The following is a 21,947-nucleotide window of genomic DNA, read 5'->3' as shown; positions in this document are numbered from 1 at the left end:
AAATCAATCAAACCAATTGTAGCCCTTCCTTTGGGCATATATATTCAGTCCCCAGCATCTTTACCAAGCTGATCGTAGAAGTGTAGCTGCACTGAGAAGATCTGGTCATATAGTAAAACCATACTGTGGTGATTTCCTTATTGCAATAAAATCAGAAAGAAGGTTAGTGGCATTAAGAGAACAGATATTGCAATTTCTCTCTCATCTAGGTTGGTTGACAAAAAGGTCAAAAGTCTGACCTAGTTCACAAAACCAAAAAGGTGTTTTTAGGAGTCCTGCTAAATTTGACTTTCCTGATGTCCTTTTTACCAGAAAGCTATTGGGGCAAATGACAAGGGCAATCCAGTATACAGCCTGGAGTCAAAATCGTACAAGGAGTTTTCTAAACTGGATTTTGTTCAAATGGGGCAGAAGGACAGGTTCACTCGACTGCCTGATTCAGATCCCAGCAGAAGTGAAGATGCCTTGAATTGGTGGCAGAACAAAGAAAATCTAAGAAGAGGGATCCATTGGAATCAGTGGCCTTTATTTTGAATTCAGACCAATGCTAGTCAACAGGGCAGCAGGGCTGGGGTTAAAATCTCCTCGCCTCCCTACATCCAGAAAGACACCTCCAACCTGAGGGAACTCTGAGCTGTGTGGGAAGTCCTAAAGACTGTTTCTCCTCAAGTGAAAAACAAACACATCAGAATTTATTACTACAACTGCAGCGGCATATCTGAAAAAACAGGAAGGAACAAGATCTACAATACTTTTACAAAATTCACAAAAGATTTTTTGGTGGGCAGAAGCAAATGCCTTCCACCTCAGTGGTTCAAAAAAATCAAACAGCTTAGATGGCATTAGATAGAACTGAATGGCTGGTGTCTGAACCAAGCAGTATTCAGGAAGTAGTGAAGTCATGGGGGCTACCACAAGTAGATCTTTTCGCCTCTCAAAAGAACAAGAAAGTCCACTTGTTCTTTTCCCTCATTCCTATGGACAACTCGCTAGGGAAATATGCTCTGAGTCAATCTTGGAGCTTCTAGGTTTCCCCTTTCCTCCTCTAAGTTGTAAGAAAAAATGTAATGACAGAAGCCTGCAAGTTAATATTCATCGTTTCTTATTCGCTGAAAAAGATCTGGTTCCTATTCGACATAAAGTGTTGATTTGCGACATCTTCCTTCCTCAGACTGCGGATCTACTTCATCAAGGGCCAGTCCTTCATCAGGAGACAATGTTTCTAAACCTGTCTGCCTTGATACTGAGGAAGGGCCAAGGGACTTTCGGGTAAAGTAATAGATACCTTAAAAAAGAGCAGGAAACCAGTTACTGAGGCTATTTATAACAAAATCTGGAAGAAGTTTAAGTTCTGCAAACAAACACAACGGGATAGCCAGCTCACCCTTATGGTTCTCTTTGCAATCCTCCAGATGAAAGGTTACAGTGTGTAAGCCTCCCATGAAATAGCAGATCCGCATCCAAGAGAAATACAGCACATACACGGAAAATGCATAAAAATTTGGTTTTCTTTATTTCATGATTTAAAAATCCATATCAAAATTACAACAGCACATGGACAACATGTTATATTTCACATAACATGTACGTTTCCCATTTATTTTTGTCAATACTGATTGTTTATGTGTACTAATACTACATATATTCCGACATATATGGTGTCAAATATGTGAAATTTGTACGTGACTACATGGAAGTAACTTAACAATCATTATGTATACATGTATGTAGCTCTATCAGCGTTCTCATAGACCAGTGGTGGCGAATCTATGGCACGCATGCCAGAGAGGGCACGCGCACCATCTCCACTGCCGTCTCTGTAGAACTGGCCAGGCAGGAAAATCTGCCGATCGCCGAGAGCTCCAGCGATCTCTCTTACTGTGGGCTGCATCAGACCTGCTCTGTGCTCAACAGTGCTGCCTAGAGACACAGTAGCAGGTCAGTGCCCGCCCCTCCACTCCCTCCCCCTCCCCCTTCAGCCCAGGAACACGAGGAGAGTGAGAGAGAACTGCAGGAGCTTACAGCAGCTGGTGCCCAGTGAGTACAGAGAAGTGCAGCAGGAGGGAGGAGGGATGAGGCAGGAGCTGCTCTGTGTGTGCAGCAGTCAGGCAGCTTTGGGGCACTAAACAACTATAGGTGCTTATTGTTTAGTGTCCCCAAGTGCCCTGTATGACACATGTCTATGGCCACAGATATACTGCCCTTAGCTCAGATCTCTTGTCACTGTGCCATGCTGCCAGTGACCCTGGGTTGCACTACACTCCCCTCACTGACAGCATGGCACAGGTGCCCAGAGCTCTGGAGCAAGAGATGTGTGTATATGTATGTGTGTGTGTGGCCACATATGTGCACCCACCATCCACCACACAACATACACTTTACCCTACACATCCCCTGCCAAATTCAAAAATCCTTCATATTGCCCCTGGATGGGGGTAGTGTTCCTCACTGGATGGGGGTAGTGTTCCTCACTGGATGGGGGTAGTGTTCCTCACTGGATGGGGGTAGTGTTCCTCACTGGATAGGGGTAGTGTTCCTCACTGGATGGGGGTAGTGATCCTCACTGGATGGGGGTAGTGTTCCTCACTGGATGGGGGTAGTGTTCCTCACTGGATGGGGGTAGTGTTCCTCGCTGTATGGCTGTAGTGTTCCTCACTGGATGGGGGTAGTGTTCCTCGCTGTATGGCTGTAGTGTTCCTCGCTGTATGGGGGTAGTGTTCCTCACTGGATGGGGGTAGTGCTCCTCACTGGATGGGGGTAGTGTTCCTCGCTGTATGGCTGTAGTGTTCCTCACTGGATGGGGGTAGTGCTCCTCACTGGATGGGGGTAGTGTTCTCCGCTTTATTTGCTCCTGCTTTGTGATATAATTAGTGATGTTGGACTTTCTTGTTTCCTGTCCCTACAGGGGTTAAGAAGTCAACCACCATGTGGCCCTTATGGTGGACTTCATAGAAACTGAATTACCAGTGAGACCATTTCACATTTTCATATTTTTCCCTTCCATTTTGATAATTTTCTGAAGCCCATAACATACAATACTGAATAACTTTATTAATGTTTTCAGAGCGAGGATTGAAAAATTTGTAATTGATGTGACATTCAGAACATTTTCATGATGGTATGATAACTAATTTGTATAGATTTTATTTTTAATAGAGTTTTGGAAAATAAAATATGTTTTTTCGTTGCTTTGCTTTTAATAGTTTTTTGAAGGGTAAAATGGAAAAAAATATATATTTATTTTGTTTTTGGCAGTCTTTTAAAGTATTATTGTTATGGATGTAGCCATGGTTAATATATATATTGAACCATATTAAATTGAAGTAAATGTTTTATTGTTGCTTTGGTGGGTAGTATACTTCTTTCCTAAAGTGTATTTAACTTTTTGTTTGCAACATGCCAAAACAATGCTTTGCTTTACTCATTATACCAAAGCATTTTCTTTTGTTAGTATAAAATTATTGGTCATCCCATTGGAATATGGGCCCTTTGGTTGTCATGGGAACTATAGTATGAGCACTCTATGGTTGCAATGTAGGAATGTCAATGGTGAAAAAAAAGTGAAAGGATTGTGTACAGACTTACATATGACCCCTGGGTGCAGACTGTCCTCTCTACCCACTATGACCTCTGGTTAAGCTCTCTGTATGCTTTACTTTAGTCCAGGCAGCAATGATAAGGATTGAGGTGTCTATAATGAAGTTTATTGATAATCCTTCTTCGCATGAAGGCACAAAATGTTGAAAATCCAATTGTCAGAGGGACACAAAAATTCTGCCCGGAGTTACAATTATAAAATTGTAAATTATTGTAAAATTATAAACTTGCATACAAATCCAACATAAGTACAAACCTAAAGAACCTGGGGACTTTTCTTCATAAAAACGATAACATTTATTTGTTGAAACACAATAATTAAGAACTAAAAACACTTATTGTAGATGTAATTTATATAGAAATTTAATAAAGTTTTAGGTGTCTGTTAATGCAGCAAAAATAATCAGTGCATTGACTTTACTTTTTACTATACATGTTTTTTTAAACAAGGACTTCTTTTTCAACTGCAGGCCTCCCTCCAGCCTGATATGAAAGCAAAAGCAACAGATTCTCAAGTGAGTTCTTATAGCTATTGTGTTTCTTTCAATTCATAGCTACTAAAAACATGAAATTATTGATTATTGACTGTAGTCATATTACAATTCACAAATACAAACCGCACAAATATGACATTGTAATATAGGATACAGCAGTAATTGAAATGCATGACCTTCGCTAAGTGAACATTTGCCGAATGACTTAAATATCAATGTTGCAAAGGTGAAGGGGATTTTTGATATTTACATATTTCTTTATTATGCTACGTACAACATGGTTTCAATAAGATTTTCAGTTTGGACTTCAGACTAGGACTTGTAGGAATATATTAATATGCATTAAGAATATCATAACCATTTTTTATAATTCACTTCTGAACTGAGGAGGGAATAAAGGATTAAAAGATTGATACTGCATGAACAGAACTATTGAGACCTCTTAATAATTATATTAACTTATTTTTTATCAGTCCTATTGTCACATTTGTTTAAAGTCAGCCCTTTGCCTGCATTTACAAACATATGTTAAAAATGATTAATTCTTAAGGGCTTGAATTTGGCCATGGTACTGTAACATTATCATGTCATATCATAAAATTTCTTATCTCAAAGACATTCAACTCTGAAGTTTTTACAGATGAGTGAAAGCATTGGGTTAAGACTATGTAAAGTCATAGAGTAGGGTTGCCAAGTGCTGAAGGGCTTAGTACACATACTGTAAATTGACTCAACAACTAAAGGATTTCAAACCCCCTTTGGTACTGACATTGGCATCAAGAGCTTAACAGCAAGGGTTTCTGTGGAGGAGAAGCTGCATGCGAGGCTTACATCACAAATCACAAGTCTTACTTTATTGAAAAGCTCCTCCCAAGGTAAAGGCTGTAAATAATGTGCTCTTGCAAGAAAATAGGGTAATCAGCCACCAAATGTAAATATCTATGAACATACAAGAATAGTAGGCACTGCCTCAGAGTAAGTGCTAATATAGAGATTTACACATGGGTACTAGTAATCATTTATATTGTAAATACCATAAAAAAGCAAAAAATTCAACATCTATATAGAAATGTAATTCAGACTTTCAGATATAAAGGCAGTCCCCAGGTTATGTACAAGATAGGTTCTGTAGGTTTGTTCTTAAGTTGAATTTGTATGTAAGTTGGAACTGTATACTTTATAATTGTAACCCCAGTCAAAATTGTTTTTGACAATTGGATTTTAAAAATGTTGGGTTGTCATAAGAACCAGGATTAACAATAAAGATTAATTGCAGACACCTTTGATAACTGTTATAACTGTTTATAGTAGCCTAAGGCTAAAATTAAGTAAATTACCAAAATCCAGTGGTCCGTTTGTAACTAGGGGTCATCTGTAAGTCAGGTGTTCTTAGGGGACTGCCTGTACTTTGCACAATACTGTAATACAGTCAAAAATAAAACCAACTGCCAATGTGTACTGTTGGTATGAAGTTATGCCATTATGTGATTCATGTCAGATATATCCTTCATTAACCAAAGTCCAGGGGATGGGCTGGATAGTTGGAAGTAGATGAAAGGCAGGGGAGAGAATTGTTCTGTAGTATAAGGGTATGATACTTCCATGGATATTGTAATATATTCAATGGCTTGAAATGTACTAGATGAGTTTCAGAGATCAACTCTTTTCTCAGTAGTAGAAATGGAATACTCAATTGTTCTTAAAAAGTAAAAGGACTTTTCTATCTCATACTTTTTGGATCATTACTTTAACTGCCCACCAGAAAACGAACTGTAATTTTTATAGTAGTACACTTCAAGAGACAGAAAAAAATAATGAATTTGCATTTAATTTGGCAAAATAAGTATTTTAGGATTTTTTGACCAGCAAGAATTTTTGTTCTATCACATCTTATTTTTCTTTAAGAAGCCCTCCTACTCTGCACTCATTACCTGTATTATTTGCACCAGTTTGAACTTGTTTCCTTTTTAACGCCTTAAGGACGCAGGGTTTTTCCGCTCATCTCTTGCTCTCGACCTTCAAAAATCCATAACTTTTTAATTTTTCCGTGTACAGAGCTGTGTGAGGGCTTATTTTGTGCATAACAAATTTTACTTTCCCGTGATATTATTTATTATTCCATGCCATGTATTAGGAAGCAGGAAAAAAAATTCCAAATATGGAAAAATTGAAGAAAAAAACCGCATGTACGTTCTTGTGGGCTCAGTTTTTACGACTTTAACTCTTCGCTCCAAGTAACACCTCTATTTTATTCTTTGGTTCGGTGTGATCGCGGTGATACCAAATTTATATAGGTTTTGTTGCGTTTTAATACATTTTCAAAAATTAAACGAATGTGTACGAAAAAGGAAAAAAAACATTTGCCATCTTATGACGCTAATAACTTTTTCATACTGGAGCTGTGTGAGGTGTAATTTTTTTGAAAATTAGCCAACATTTTCATTGCTACCATTTCGAGGAATGTGCGACAATTTTATCACTTTTCATTACATTTTTAATGTCATGTAAAAAGGTGTAAAAGTCACATTTCGGACATTTGGGCGCCATTTTCCGTCTCGAAGGTCACCACCGTCAATAACGTTTTTTATATTTTGATAGATCGGGCGTTTTGGGATGTTATGATACCTAATGTTATTAAAGGGGGGTGAACTTAATATTTTATAAATTTTTTTATATTTTTTAAACTTTTTTCTCTTTTTTTTCATTAATTCTCACACCCTCTAGGGTACATTAACCTTAGATGGTCAGATCATTTCTACCATATACTGCAATACAACTGTATTGCAGTATATCACATTTCTACACAGTATACTGGCTACTGGGTCATTGTAACGAATATGCAGAAGCCATTCAGCTTTGGGTCAGACGAAGATCCGAGGCTATCATGGCAACTGATCGCCGCCCCCCGATGACGTTCAGGGCAGCTACAATCGGAGTTAACATGGGGCGCCCATGCGCCGCCATGCTTCCAGTGTCGTTGGTGATTTGCCAGCAGAAAAGAAGAGGTTAATACCCGTGATCGGTGCAAGCACCGACCGCGGGTGTTAGCGATGGGTTTTTGCTGCAATATGCAGCAAAGCCCATCTCTGTATGAAGAGGGTTCAGGCCATGAGCCCTCTTCATACACCCTTCATAGCTCTGTGGTGGATATATCCGTCACAGAGCATGAAGAGGTTAAAAGACACCTGTTTAGAAACTCAATCAATCACACTTCAACAAAGAGCTGTTTATGGGTTTATGGACAGCAGGGACAAAATTGTTGACCTGCAAAAGGCTGGAATGAGCTAAAAGACAATAGGTTAGCAGCTTGGTGTTAAGGCAACTGCTGATTATTAAAAAATGGAAGGAACACAAGATTGTTAATCTGCCTTAGTCTATGCCTTAGTCTGGCTCCATGCAAGATTTCACCTTATGTAGTAAGGATGATTCTGAGAATGGTAAGAAATTAGCCCAGAACTACATGGGATGACCTGGTCAATAATATGAAGTGAGCCACAGTATCAGAGATTACCATTAGTAAAACACTATGTCGCCATGTATTAAAATCCTGCAGAGCACTCAAGGTCCCACTGCTCAAGCCAGCAGATGTCCATGTCCATTTAAAGTTCACCAATGGACAGAGAGGTTGTGTGGTCACATTAGACCAAAATAGAACTTTTTGATATCAACGTAATTTGCCTTTTTTTGGAGGAAGAAGAAGCATGACTGAAACCCCAAATGATTCTATGCGGCACAAATTAGGGGGCATGCCGTTGGATGGTCCGACTAGTGACTTGTACGTAAATGTGTCCCACTGTTTATTTGGGTGACATCATGGGAAAGTCTAAATAAATTAACCAAGATAATATTTGCAAATGAACAAATGAACCTTCCTTTTTTGGGTGTCCTGACAAAACTAAAATTTAACTGTTTGGCAAAAATAGCCATTATTAAGTTTTGAGGAAAAAAGAAGAAGCTTGCAAGCCTCAGAACACAATCCCAAATGTGAAACATGGGGGTCACAGCATCATGTTGTTGGGTTTGTTTGCTGCAGTAGAAAATAGTGCGCTTTGTAAAATAGATGGCATCATGAGGAAAGAACAATTTGTGGCAATATTAAACCATCATCTCAAAGATATCAGCAAGGAAGTTAAAGATTGGGTGCATATTGGTCTTTCAAATGGACAATCACCAGAAGTATACTTGCAAACTGATTACACAGTGGCTTAATCCCTTAGTTACGTCACACATCACCTGCTGTAATTCAGAGATGGATGACCGGCTAAGTCCTCTCCGTGCTCAGTGAGTGTTTGCTGCATGTTTTAGCAAACACCCCCCTGGCAAAGCTGTCTTTGTATGACCCAAGGCGGTATGATTTCCGAGCATTTGTTACAATGTGCCAGTGGCACATTTTAATAAATGAGTAGTAAAATGTTAGGATTAATTAGACAACCTAAAAATAGTAAAAAAAATAAATAAATGAATAAAAAAAATTTTCTAATTTCTAATACCTTTTCCTAAAAGTTATATAAACAGTTAAAATCGTGAAAATGTTAGGTATCGCCACATCCTAAAATGTCAGATCTATCATAATATAATAACGGTCAGAAAATAGGCTGTTAAAAAGAAAATAGGCTGATAAAAAGTGACCAAAAGACTGTGCAGTTTTAAAAATGTTAGAACTGAAAAAAAGTAATCTCAAGTCACAAAATGATATATGAAATATGATACACACAGCTCTGTATACTGTATGAAAAAGTTATTAGCGCCAAAAGATGGTAAAATGAAGAATAGAGAAGACATGTCATTTGGGGCACACAATGAAACCTGTAATGTACAAACCCATTTTTTCATCAATATCATTGCATTTGGAATTTTTTTTCCGCTTTCCAGTACACGGCATAATATATTAAATACTGTCCATATGAAGTGCACTTTGTTATACAGAAATCAAGCCCTAGCCTTGGCATTGAAGGGTTAAACATGGTAAGCAGAAGCATTTTTTCCATTTCCACTTGAATCCTCTATGTAAATAACTGGGTCTGAAAATCAATAGTGCCTTTAACTGCAGTGAAAGAAAGGGTTTATGGTTTCCCATTGCTTCTTTTAGCGAACAGAGAATAACTTGGTCTAAACACCAAGAGCACCTCTAAGTGCTGAGGCATACATTTTTTAGTACTGTTTTTAATGGCTTTGTCCCAATTTTGACAATTGGATTCATGTTCAGGTCAGTGTTTGGTCCAAAGTTCAGGTCCTGGACCCAATTTTGTTGCGAAATAAGTACTTACCCGTCACACCTGAATTTCAACCAATCAGCTCTAGTATTAAGTGAACTAAGACATAGCTTTTAATTACTTATTTATCACCCTGTGTGGTTCAATCTATTTACAGTAGATAATCTGTAGGAAAAATGCTGTTTGTACTTAAAAGTATTCTTACTTCAGAGTTCTTGTTTACTCACTGGGTGAATATTTTACATATATGTATCTGTTAATTCCACTTACTGATCCCCAGTAAAGTTTGCAGCAGACGTGCCTATATGCAGAGCCAATAGCAGGGAAGGAGGCAGCCATCTTTTCAGCTCACCTTCCCTGCCATGCTGTACACTGTCCTTTTCCTTGCTGCAGATCCCCACTCAGGGACTTGACTTCATGCTGCATTCTGCAAGTCGTGTCTGTGTAGTTGCTGCCACAGAGACTATTAGGGAGATTTGTCATATGCTGATGCTCGTGTTCTGGCACATGATAGCAGCTAGACCCCCTATGTCATGTTGAATACATCAAGAAGCTTAGGCCTCTTGATGTATCCAGCGGGCAACGAGCAAAACTATGCCAGGCCTGATGTCAGGCCTTTGCCTGGCCTGGTTTTTCAATGGAACGGAGGCATTCTCCACCAGCCATGATGCCCCTCCAATCCCCTTTCCATACCCACAGGTTGATATATTAAGATTAACTAATAAAAGCTATGTTTTAATTCTGACTTCTTGTCCCTGTAGCCTGTAGATGAACCTCTACACTCCTCTACTCTAAATTAAAACATAGAGGTATATTAAATGGACTATTTGAAGGTTAAGATACAACCACTTTATGTCTGTTGGACAACATAATCTGACAACTAGGACACATTAACATTTATTAATATCTATTTGCTGACTTTGCAGAGAAGTTAGATCTATTGTGATCAATTAATTCTCGGGACATATGAATGCATAAAAGTGTATTAAGGGTGAACTTTTTATAAGGAATAGTTACTGTAAGTGATTAAACGTACTTACATTTATAATGATGTTTATGGATCAATTATACCATAAGTAATTAAACCAAAAGTTGGGCACTCAGTGGGCATTGCAGTACACCAAAAGAAAAGAAGAATTCTCTTAATAAGACATCTTCTCTACATTTTGTAAATTTTTGTTTGAAATTATAATTTCTTTAGAGTAACAAATATTAGTGAACATCAGATAAAGGGCAAACAGTTAAACACTTCTTTTTTTTTCTCTTTTTATCCAGACAAGGCCAGGAGTTATAAGACCAATGACAACACATGAAAACAAGGACAAAAAAATGTATCCAAATCTGTACCAGCAATTTTCCATGCCTCCATATAAAAAAGAGTAGCAAGGCCACAGGTAGTTTTCCAGTCCCTCTGCTATTTATTGCTTATGTAATAGATCATACATGTATTCAAAAGAATATTAATGCAGTCAGAGATGATAATTTGTGACTCATTTGTGTATGATGGAAAAAGTGCTTCTAACAATTAGACGCAGCATGAAAGTACATCATGGTGAGAGCTGCTTTACCACTGTGGTGTTTGCATGAGCTCAGAGCAAGACCTCACCACACTTACAGCCGGGCACTTGCAGCAACAAATACGTTCAGTGTCGAAGCTGTGGTAAGTACAGACCATTCACCTTACATGGACACACAATGTCAGCCTTATTCCCCTCCTGGGACACATTTTAAAAAGTAAACAGAAAGTTAAAAAAAAATGCAAAAATACTTCACTTTTATTAACCCCTTATCACCGACACTAGTTTTCAGCTCAATGACCAGACTCGATTTTTCAAATCTGACATGTCTCACGATAATTGGTTATTAATTCGGAAAGCTTTAACATATCCAGGTGATTTTGAGAATGTTTTCTCGTGACACATTGTACTTCATGTTAGTTATAAAATTTAAGTGATAGGTTTTGTGCTTCGTTCTGAAAAAAATTTAAAATTTGGCAAAAGTTTGTAAAAATTCTTCATTTTCCAAGTTTGAAATGTTCTGTTTTCCAGACAGGAACCTTTCCAGACAGGAAGCTTGATAATTAACATTTACGGAATGTCTGCTTTATGTTGAGATGATATTTTATGTGTCCTCTCATTTTTCTAGGATGTTATGAGGTGCAGAACTTTAGGTGCCATTTTTCTCATTTTCATGAAAATCGCCAAAACTCACATTTTGAGGGACAGCTCAGCTTCCAAGTGACTTTGAGAGTCCTAAATAATAGTAAAACCCCATAAATTACCCCACTATAGAAAGTTCACCCCTCAACGTGTGTAAAACAACTTCTATTAAGTATATTAACCCTTTAAGTGTTTCACATGGGTAAAAACAATATGGACCTGCGATTTAGAAACTTTTGAATTTTTTTGGAAAATACATTCATTTAGGCCAAAACTGACAGTTTCAGAATAAATAAAATGATGAAATGCACTACAATGTTTGATGCCAAATTTCTCCCGAGTGTACTGATACCCCATATGTGGTGGGCGCACGGCCGAGTATAGAATGAAATGAGGCGACATTCACATCAGATTTGTATTGTCACATCGTACGACCTATACATTTTTATTCTTTTTTTGCAATGCGAACAATTGAGGCTTATTTGCAGTATGAGATACAATGTATAGATAATTCATTTTGGGAGTCTAAAGATTATTCATGAGATTTTATTAACTATTTCAAGGGGGACACAAACAAAATCATCAATTTTTATTTTTTATTTTTAGCTTTTTTTTCCCACTGTAATGTAAAATTTTCCTGAGCAAAACCAATATTGCAGAAAATCGCATTGTCTTTACAACTGACAACTTTTTAGGGCCATAACTCCTGTATTTTTCTGTTGTCAGATCTGGTTGAGGGCTTATTTTTTGCGAAAAAAGTTTTTCTTTTCAGTCCTATCATATTAGAGAATGTAACTTTTTTGATGACATTTTAGAACACTTTTAGTGATGGTGTTTGATGAAAAATTGTATACTACAGGAAGTTTTTTTTTTTTTTTTTTACGTCGTTCACTGAGCAGGTTCAATATTGATTTAGATTTATTTTACAGATTGATATGGATGCAGTGATACCAAATATGTATGTGTTTTTGTGTTTTATATACTTTATTTGGATTTTATGTGTAACTGGGGAGATTATGGGAGTTTTATTGTATTTATTTATTTATTTATTTATTTATTTATTTATGTATTTATTTATTTACTTATATTATAAAATGACTAAATCATTTTTTTTAAAACTTTTTTCACATTTTCTACTTCTTTGCGTAAACAAGCAATCATCTGATCGCTTGTTCAAGCCCTTACACTGCAATACACTTGTATTGCAGTGTATAGTGTAAGTAACTGAGCATGCTCAGTTGCATACAGCCGGGTCCTGCCAGGAGGCGGAACCCAGGAAAGAGAGGAGCCGACAGCCTCGGGTGACTGGTTGGAACCTGGGGCTGCGGCAGGATGGATTGGATCCCCCAGTAAGCACACCGAGGGGGTCTGATCCACGGTGTGGACACTTACACGTTGCGGTCATGCTTGACCGCAGCGTGTAAGGGGTTAAACACCCAGGATCCGAGTTTTTCCCGTCCCGGGTGTTAGTGCCGTGTCTGGGCTGTGATATGTCCCGAAATCTTCTTCTGACATGCCGCTGTAGAAAGGCGTCGCGTCAGAAGAAGTACCCTTAATGACCGCCGTAAAAAGCCAGTACCGCGGTCATTAAGGGGTTAAATACTAATTAAAAACAAGGAATACAAACCATGAACATTTGAGGTATTTTTAAACAGTATATTCTAGTGTGGAATATACTGCTTAATAGTACCTCGAATGTTTAGGGATCGTATTCCCCATTTTTAATTAGTATTTAATAAAAGTGAAGTATTAACTACATTCACACCTTTCCTTCTTTCCCTGTCTCCCCTGTATGTTTTGCTCATATTTTGGTGGTGTACACCTGTGAGTGGTTCATTTCATATAAGTACTATCCTTCTGAAAAGTCAACTAGCTCCATCTGTGCAAATATAAAAAAGTTAAGACTTGAAGAAAATAGAAATGCAAAAAAGTATTACTTGTTTTAATTGTAACAACAAAACAAAAAATAAATATGTTATAAATTAATGTTACTTATATCATATGGCAAATGGGTTTGGAATGTAAAAGTTTATTGGCACCCCAAACTGAAACCATTAAAGAGTACAAGGGTTATTAAGGGTTAAGGTCATCAATTTAAATTCATAGAAAAAAGAAAATTATTACTTAGAGAATGATTTAGATCAGAGTTTCAAAGAACATATAACACAACACTTTGAGGCAAGTACTGCCACTTCAGAATATAGATGGTTAACATCATATAAAGATAAAGAATGGCTTGTAGCTTTTGCCAGTGAAAGGACATCTTTAGACACAAGATTAAAGGGGCATTCCCTCTTTGGCAAATTAATGTTATTGTCTGTATGATAAAAAATAAAATTTTCCAATATACTTTCTGTATCAAAACCCTCATGGTTTTCTAGATCTCTGCTTGCTGTCATGCTATAGAAAGCTTAATTGTTTACATCCAGTAGACAGAAATCTGTCTATGGTCACACAGGTGCACGACTCGGTATACCACAGAGAGTAATCAGAACTGTGTGATATAATGAGCCATGCACCTGTGTGACCATGGTCAGATTTCTGTCCACTGGAAATTAGCAATGAAGCTTTCTTTAGAGTGACAGCAAGCAAAGATCTAGAAAACTGTGAGGAATGGATGCAGAAAGTATATTGGAAATTTGTATAACTTTACATTATTCAAACAATATCAATTACTTGTTGAAGGTGGGGTACAAGTACCTAAGAAAGTTTGGGTCTTTGAGCAAAAACACCCATACAGGTGTTTCATTACTGGAGTAAGAAGGACTCTACTTATAAATATTACACGTGGGTGAGAAGTGTGAAAACTGATTTAAAGAGGACCTGTAACCCCCGAACCTCCCCCCCCAACAATTTAGCTCCCCCTTATCCTGTCCCCAGCCCCTTTATATTTATTGAATTTTTATAAAAATTAGTGTTTTTATACTTAGTTTTAAACGATCCGACCTCTTATCAAATAAGAGGTCGGATCGTCGTACAAGTTCTCTAGCAGTCGGCCATATTCATGACTGACACACCCCCTTCACGCCCCTGTCAGTCATGTATTGCGCAATCGCTGCCAGCTCTATGTGACGCAGCGCACTGACAGCGGCTGCAGAGGGGCTTATTCACAGCGCCGAACCTTCAACCAGTGCTGTGAATAAGCCCCTCTGCGGCTGCTGTCAGAGCACCGCATCGCATAGAGCCGGCAGCGATTGCGCAATACACACGCTTCTGCCGGCGATTGTTACAGGCCCCTGACTGACAGGGGCGTGAAGGGGGGGTGTCGGCCGGCCCCCTTATGAATATGGCCGACTGCTAGGGAAGTTGTACAACGATCCGACCTCTTATTCTATAAGAGGTTTGATCGTTTAAAACTAACTATAAAACCACAAATTTTAATAAAAATTCAATAAATATAAAGGGGCTGGGGACAGGATGAGGGGGAGCTAATTTGTTGGGGGTGTTTTTCCCGGGTGACAGGTCCTCTTTAAATTATCTAGATTTCCAGCCCCTTCATCAAAACCCTGAAAGAACAGATGCTACTTTACCTGTGCATGCTCAAGATGGGGCTAAAATCAATCCATCTTTACAGTTTTTAGCATAAATGTACAATATATTTGTGAGTCATATAATGAGGCCCACACAATATATTATAATTTTCTACTTTGTCTAAATTTATTGTCTCAAATAATTTTCTCACAAGTGCAGATTACGAAAATTGTAGTTTATGGCTTTAGATAAAACAGCTCGTTCATCTGTTCAATTATATTTAAAAACAATACAATGAACAATATTTATATAGTTGGGTCTATCAAACTGTAAGACACGCAGTACAATAGCTTGAATTAAAGAAGAAAAGCGGATGTCTATGAAATTTTTCAATGCAAAATAACAATTTTATTTAGTTATAGAAGACAAATACATTTAAAAACATTTAAAAAGCACAATTCTGTGCTGCACATGCCCCACTATCACAAATGGTAGATAAATCTGCTAAGGATATAGTAGGTAAATGGAGATATAGGTAATTGAGGCTGAAGTTAAAATGGACATAAGTAGAAACGAAAGACCAAAGTGAACAACAGGCATATAGTCTGTAGAAAGTCACAATTTACCTCAATGTCTAGATCCTCCAGCTTGGGGATAGAAGGGGCAGGAAACAGTCCCCACGCGTTCCGCCTGTCTGGGCAGGCTTCCTCAGGGGTAATGTGCAGAAAGGAAGTTCAAGGAATATATAGGGTACTCACCCCCAGAGTCTAACATTCAACAGCTGTGTCCAGTGAGTGCCTGCGTGTGGCGTGCGTTTCAGTTGGCCGGATGTGACGCAATGCGTTCCAGCCGGTCAGTAAGGTGTCACTTCCGGGGTTTGCAATCCACGATATTTAGGCGCTGCTGCGACAAATTAGGCGCTGCTGCGCCACAAAATCAACACATTCATACAGGTACAAGGTGCATGCGCATAAGTGGTATAGCAATAAGTGAGCAAGCGCCGAAAGCATTATAAGCCCTAAAATACCCTAGGGCTGAAAAAAGTGCCTAAGTGCAATCAAAGATAATGAAGAGTTTTTTGGGTTTAAAAATTACAGAGTATTGACACAGCTGCCAAAAAAGGGTCAGACTCTGAGGGTGAGTAGGAAACATAGAATAGATACCATATATAAATCTTATCAGCATAATAAACTTACAAATATAATAGTTAAACACAATGTGTGTTGGAATTGGCTAAAATGGATAAATAGTGTGCATAATAATCAACAGTAATGAACAATATAAATAATATAGTTTTCGTAGTTTTAGGACTCAAAAAGTCATAGACGTAAAGAGTTAGAGTGTTTAGTACCACAATATTTAAAATTTAAAGCTTGAGACACATGGCGAAGTGAGAAGTATGGACGAGAAGAGAGAAATCATATCCATGAAGATGTCAACTGATGTACATTCTTGGGGAAGTTTGAAACCAGGGGTGGAGCCTCCAATGCGGACAGATGATTAGCAAGGTATCGAGGAAGTCGAAGGTTTGAGGATCAGATGGAGTAATAAATTCGTAACGTACAGGGTCATAACCATCTAAAAAGAGTGTTCCAAAAGAAAATGTAAAATTAGTAAGTGATAGATATGTGAAAAACCTAGTGAACATAAAAAACGTGAGGAAGAACATATAGAAGCAAGCCGACTACACGGCGGTGACCCGAGGGATATCAAGTTCACCGCCGCGTAGTAGCCAGCAACAATGTAGAACTAGGTGAACTTGATATCCCTCAGGTCACCGCCGTGTAGTCGGCTTGCTTCTATATGTTCTTCCTCACGTTTTTTATGTTCACTAGGTTTTCCACATATCTATCACTTACTAATTTTACATTTTCTTTTGGAACACTCTTTTTAGATGGTTATGACCCTGTACGTTACGAATGTATTACTCCATCTGATCCTCAAACCTTCGACTTCCTCGATACCTTGCTAATCATCTGTCCGCATTGGAGGCTCCACCCCTGGTTTCAAACTTCCCCAAGAATGTACATCAGTTGACATCTTCATGGATATGATTTCTCTCTTCTCGTCCATACTTCTCACTTCGCCATGTGTCTCAAGCTTTAAATTTTAAATATTGTGGTACTAAACGCTCTAACTCTTTACGTCTCTGACTTTTTGAGTCCTAAAACTACAAAAACTATATTATTTATATTGTTCATTACTGTTGATTATTATGCACACTATTTATCCATTTTAGCCAATTCCAACACATTGTGTTTAACTATTATATTTGTAAGTTTATTATGCTGATAAGATTTATATATGGTATCTATTCTATGTTTCCTACTCACCCTCAGAGTCTGACCCTTTTTTGGCAGCTGTGTCAATACTCTGTAATTTTTAAACCCAAAAAACTCTTCATTATCTTTGATTGCACTTAGGCACTTTTTTCAGCCCTAGGGTATTTTAGGGCTTATAATGCTTTCGGCGCTTGCTCACTTATTGCTATACCACTTATGCGCATGCACCTTGTACCTGTATGAATGTGTTGATTTTGTGGCGCAGCAGCGCCTAATTTGTCGCAGCAGCGCCTAAATATCGTGGATTGCAAACCCCGGAAGTGACACCTTACTGACCGGCTGGAACGCATTGCGTCACATCCGGCCAACTGAAACGCACGCCACACGCAGGCACTCACTGGACACAGCTGTTGAATGTTAGACTCTGGGGGTGAGTACCCTATATATTCCTTGAACTTCCTTTCTGCACATTACCCCTGAGGAAGCCTGCCCAGACAGGCGGAACGCGTGGGGACTGTTTCCTGCCCCTTCTATCCCCAAGCTGGAGGATCTAGACATTGAGGTAAATTGTGACTTTCTACAGACTATATGCCTGTTGTTCACTTTGGTCTTTCGTTTCTACTTATGTCCATTTTAACTTCAGCCTCAATGACCTATATCTCCATTTACCTACTATATCCTTAGCAGATTTATCTACCATTTGTGATAGTGGGGCATGTGCAGCACAGAATTGTGCTTTTTAAATGTTTTTAAATGTATTTGTCTTCTATAACTAAATAAAATTGTTATTTTGCATTGAAAAATTTCATAGACATCCGCTTTTCTTCTTTAATTAAAAACAATACAATACAATTGTCAGCACTTAGTAATTTGCCGCAGTACAGTACACACAGAACACACACACACACATGCAAGTAATAAAGCTATAAGATTACATCTTCCCTATGTATCCAGATATACAGTATATTCCCTGTGTACTAGACACACAACTTTTTACATCTGATGAACCCAAACAACCCATTTAAAATCCATACTCTCCTATCAGTGTGTAATTCTAAGTGTAACAATCAAAGCCATGGCTAGTAGGTAGGGGTGTCAATTTGCCGGATAAGCTGTTAGGCTGTCAATCCATTAATATTTCTGGGTCAGACTGCCGAACCCGCTCATCTCTATTTTTGAGCTTTGTTAGGAACCTCTGCTGCAAATTTTATGCAAAAGACGTTTAAAATAATGCAGCATGGTTCACTATGTTGTTTCAGCTACTGCCCTGTGAACCAAATGCAAGGGTGTCATTAAGGTTATTGGTTTACAATTTAAATATTCTAGTCCTATGACAGAGAAGGAAATGGAGATAACTTGCACAGATGAGAATATGGACACTCGCTAGCTCTTTTCACATGGTATCTGCTGTTTGTATCACACATATATACAATGGCTGCTCTTTATATAGGCAGTATGGGAGGACACCTGAGGCCTTTTACTTCTGCCATCAATCTACACTCAACTCCGGCTTCTTCTCCCCGACCCTGCAGCTTTGTCTTCTTCTCCCACGGCTCCGTCTTCTTCTCCTGCCCGGGAGCATACATAATGACGTGGCTATGTGACCTCATAGTGTATGCACCATGCCAGCAGGAACAGGATAAACTGGAGTCGTGGGGAGAAGAAGCCAATACCGCAGGGAGATGAAGGTGGAGCCGTGTTGTGAAGAAGCCGGGGCCGTGGGTAGAATAAGCCGAAGGTGAATATAGAGGGGTTTTTTTTCAAGAGAGCCCTGCTGTGGACATATTTTTATTCATAAGGGAGGGATCTCTGCTGTGGACATTTATGTATAGCGGAGCCTTCATGTGGAAATTTTATTAAAGGGGGCAACAGCCGTGGACAATTCATTAAAGGGGAGCTCTTCTGTTGACAATTCTTTAAGGAGATTTTGCTCTTCACTTTGTGATACTGTTATACAAAGACTATAAAGAGAAACTTATCACACTGCCTTTATCCACTGACTCCACTATATATGGGGGAGTAATGACTGGGTGTTAAAGATGACCATAAGGGTCTTTGGATGCACAAGGATTTAACAGTCCCCGTCAGCGTTGTAAGGTGATTTCCAAAGTCTTTGTTTCCAGTGCTGGAATAGAGTGAGTAACATGGAAAAGACACACTGTCCTTACTGAACATTAACTCAAGACTGTATATTTTTAAGCACTGAGACCCTTATATGGAAAATCATAAGACACTTTGCAAAGGGCGTGCAAGTACACAAGCCGGCAATACTAATGGGTGTTTTGACCTTAGGAAATGCAAAACTATTGGATGCAAGCACACAGAGGAATGTAGAATCATTGGCTATCTTCACACAAACAAAATGCCCAGATGCTCACCTGAATACCTTCCCCTCGGTGGTGCTATGGAGCACTAAGTCTTTGCGTTTTCTACTTCTCTTTGCTTCAATAGCAACTCCACCCAAACTTTTGTTTTCACTAGACACGTTATGTGAAATGAATACTGAGACTTTAAAATGGCTGACAGTACGCAACATGGCATCCGAGACCAGTGTGATCTCCTTAACACTGGGTAAAGAGCGAGTGTTACATTTTGGGGAATGGTTTAGAGAGGAAGAGTGGCTTAAAGGATGTCTACCTGGTGAACTGCTAGTACTCAGATGCTTATGTCTTCTAGGACTAGGAACTGCAATTATCATATCCAGGAACAGTCCAAAATGGAAGAAAATTATTCACTCCCGCACTGTGATAGGACGCCAAGGTCTTATTCATAGAGCTTGCAGAGAGCCAGTGAGATCAGCCCAGACAAATTTGCAAAGCTTTAAACTATAAACTATATTTTCCAAATTCTGCCATTCCTGTATATAATAATAGCAGTTCAAAAATATACCCTATATACTCGAGTATAAGCCGAGTTTTTCAGCACAAAATTTGTGCTGAAAAACTCTAGCTTGGCTTATACTTGAGTATATTAAAAAAAAATTAACACTGTACTCACCTTTCCAACATCTCCCCCGTAGGTCCTCTTCTTTCTCCGATGATTCAATGCTGCATTGGGTCCTTCAGATCCTCTTCAGGTTCTTCCGCTTCTCTTTGGGAAGTTCTGTTCCTCTTCGGGTCCCCTCACGTTGCCGGCGGCTCACAAACAATGACGTTGGCAAGCGGCTGATGTCATTTTGTGTGCTGGCCAAACGCAAAGTCCTAAAGGGGAGTGGAACATCCCGAAGAGAAGAGGAAGAAACCAAAGAAAATCCAAAGAACCCGAGGCAGCAACGGAAGCAGAAGAGGCCCTATGGGGGATGTCAGAAAGGTGAGTAGTGTTCATTTGTTTTTTTTTTTGTTTTTTTACTACAGGGGCTGGCAGGCTGGATACTACAGGTGCGGGCAGGCTGTATACTACAGGGACTGGCAGGCTGTATACTAAAGGGGGCTGGCAGGCTATATACTACAGGGGCTGGCAGGCTATATACTACAAGGGCTGGCAGGCTATATATTGCATGGGAACTGTATAAAAATAAAAGATAAATGCATCACAGGAACGGGGAACATAATGCACGCCAGGTAATAGGTCCTTATAAAGTAAAGTATAAAAAGAGTAGTACAGATAATAAGTAATATAAAGCCACAAAAGCACATATAATATAGCAAGAGGTAATAGACTATAGACACTAGTATACGTATACATGCTTACAAAAAGCAATAAGGTGAGGAGTGTACCATAGCTACCAACAGATGTAGGTCCAACTTGACAAGAGACATAACATGATCAGTGATAGATAAGTAAATGCCAAAAAGTGGCGAAAATAATGTTGGATAGACAATAGCAGGACAGACTATTACCTGGCGTGCAACCCCGACGCACGTTTCAACCGCAGCAGGTCTTTGGATGGCAGGCTATATACTACAGGGGGATGGCTGTCAATATACTTGAAGGCTGTGACCAAGGCATATAACACCATAGCCTTATACTAGAGTCAATAGTTTTCGTGTTAAAATTGGGTACCCCGGCTTATACTCGGCGTATACAGTATTCCTTTTTTTTTCTGTGTACAGAGATGTATGAGGGTTTGTTTTCTGGGTAAAAATTGTATTTCATAGTGATGGTGTTTAATATTTCATGCCAATTATCCAAATGTGATGAAACTGACAAAAAAACACATTCACACCTTATCGTTTTGGGCCCTGTTTTACGGCTTTCACTGTGCGTTTCAAAGAACTCATTCCGTTTATTCTTTGGGTGGGTATGATCCTGGAGAACATTCTGAGGCCAATATTTTTTAATACTTCAGTGTACGGAGATGAGATAAGATCAGGGGCATTGAGCTGTATCCCCCTGTGGTGTCTGCTTGGAGATGGGTGGGGTGTGGCTGAGTTAGAAAAGCAGTAGAATTAAGCTGTATCAAAATGGGCTGTCTGGTTGGAGATTGGAGATTGGATAGAATTATGACTTTTATGTACTTTTCAGTACAGTAACCATACAAATATATCACCTTTTCGGATTTCATCCATTTGCACAAAGTATAGATTCAAACAAAATAAAGGATCAATTTAACTTGGCAAGATTTTTTATTGAAGTTGAATCTCAGCATACTTTAGTTCCATATGGCCAAAACATTATTTTATTCAGTATAATTAAACATATATTATTTTAATGCATGTTCAATAAGACATAGTTTCATTTAATCAATAATGACATTTTTGAACTCAATAGGTGAAGGTAAATTGAACTGGC

The 21,947-nt window shown here is 38.7% G+C and overlaps 1 protein-coding gene across 12 annotated transcripts in view; it reads left to right on the top strand.

Moving 5' to 3' along the window:
* Nucleotides 1–21,947, top strand: part of MLIP (muscular LMNA interacting protein) — a 193,834-nt gene that overhangs the window by 137,242 nt on the left and 34,645 nt on the right. For 8 of the 12 annotated variants that reach the window (XM_072142274.1, XM_072142279.1, XM_072142271.1 and 5 more), the window contains 2 exons: nt 4,068–4,112; nt 10,580–10,698. In XM_072142274.1, coding sequence (XP_071998375.1) covers nt 4,068–4,112; nt 10,580–10,687 — 153 coding nt within the window. In that variant the 3' untranslated portion in view covers nt 10,688–10,698. The remainder of the gene's footprint in view (nt 1–4,067; nt 4,113–10,579; nt 10,699–21,947) is intronic. The other 4 variants (XM_072142276.1, XM_072142272.1, XM_072142268.1 and 1 more) reach the window with 2 other exon arrangements.

Source organism: Engystomops pustulosus, chromosome 3, assembly GCF_040894005.1.
Source record: "Engystomops pustulosus chromosome 3, aEngPut4.maternal, whole genome shotgun sequence".
NCBI lineage: Eukaryota > Metazoa > Chordata > Amphibia > Anura > Leptodactylidae > Engystomops > Engystomops pustulosus.
This window is presented reverse-complemented; position numbering and strand designations above follow the sequence as displayed.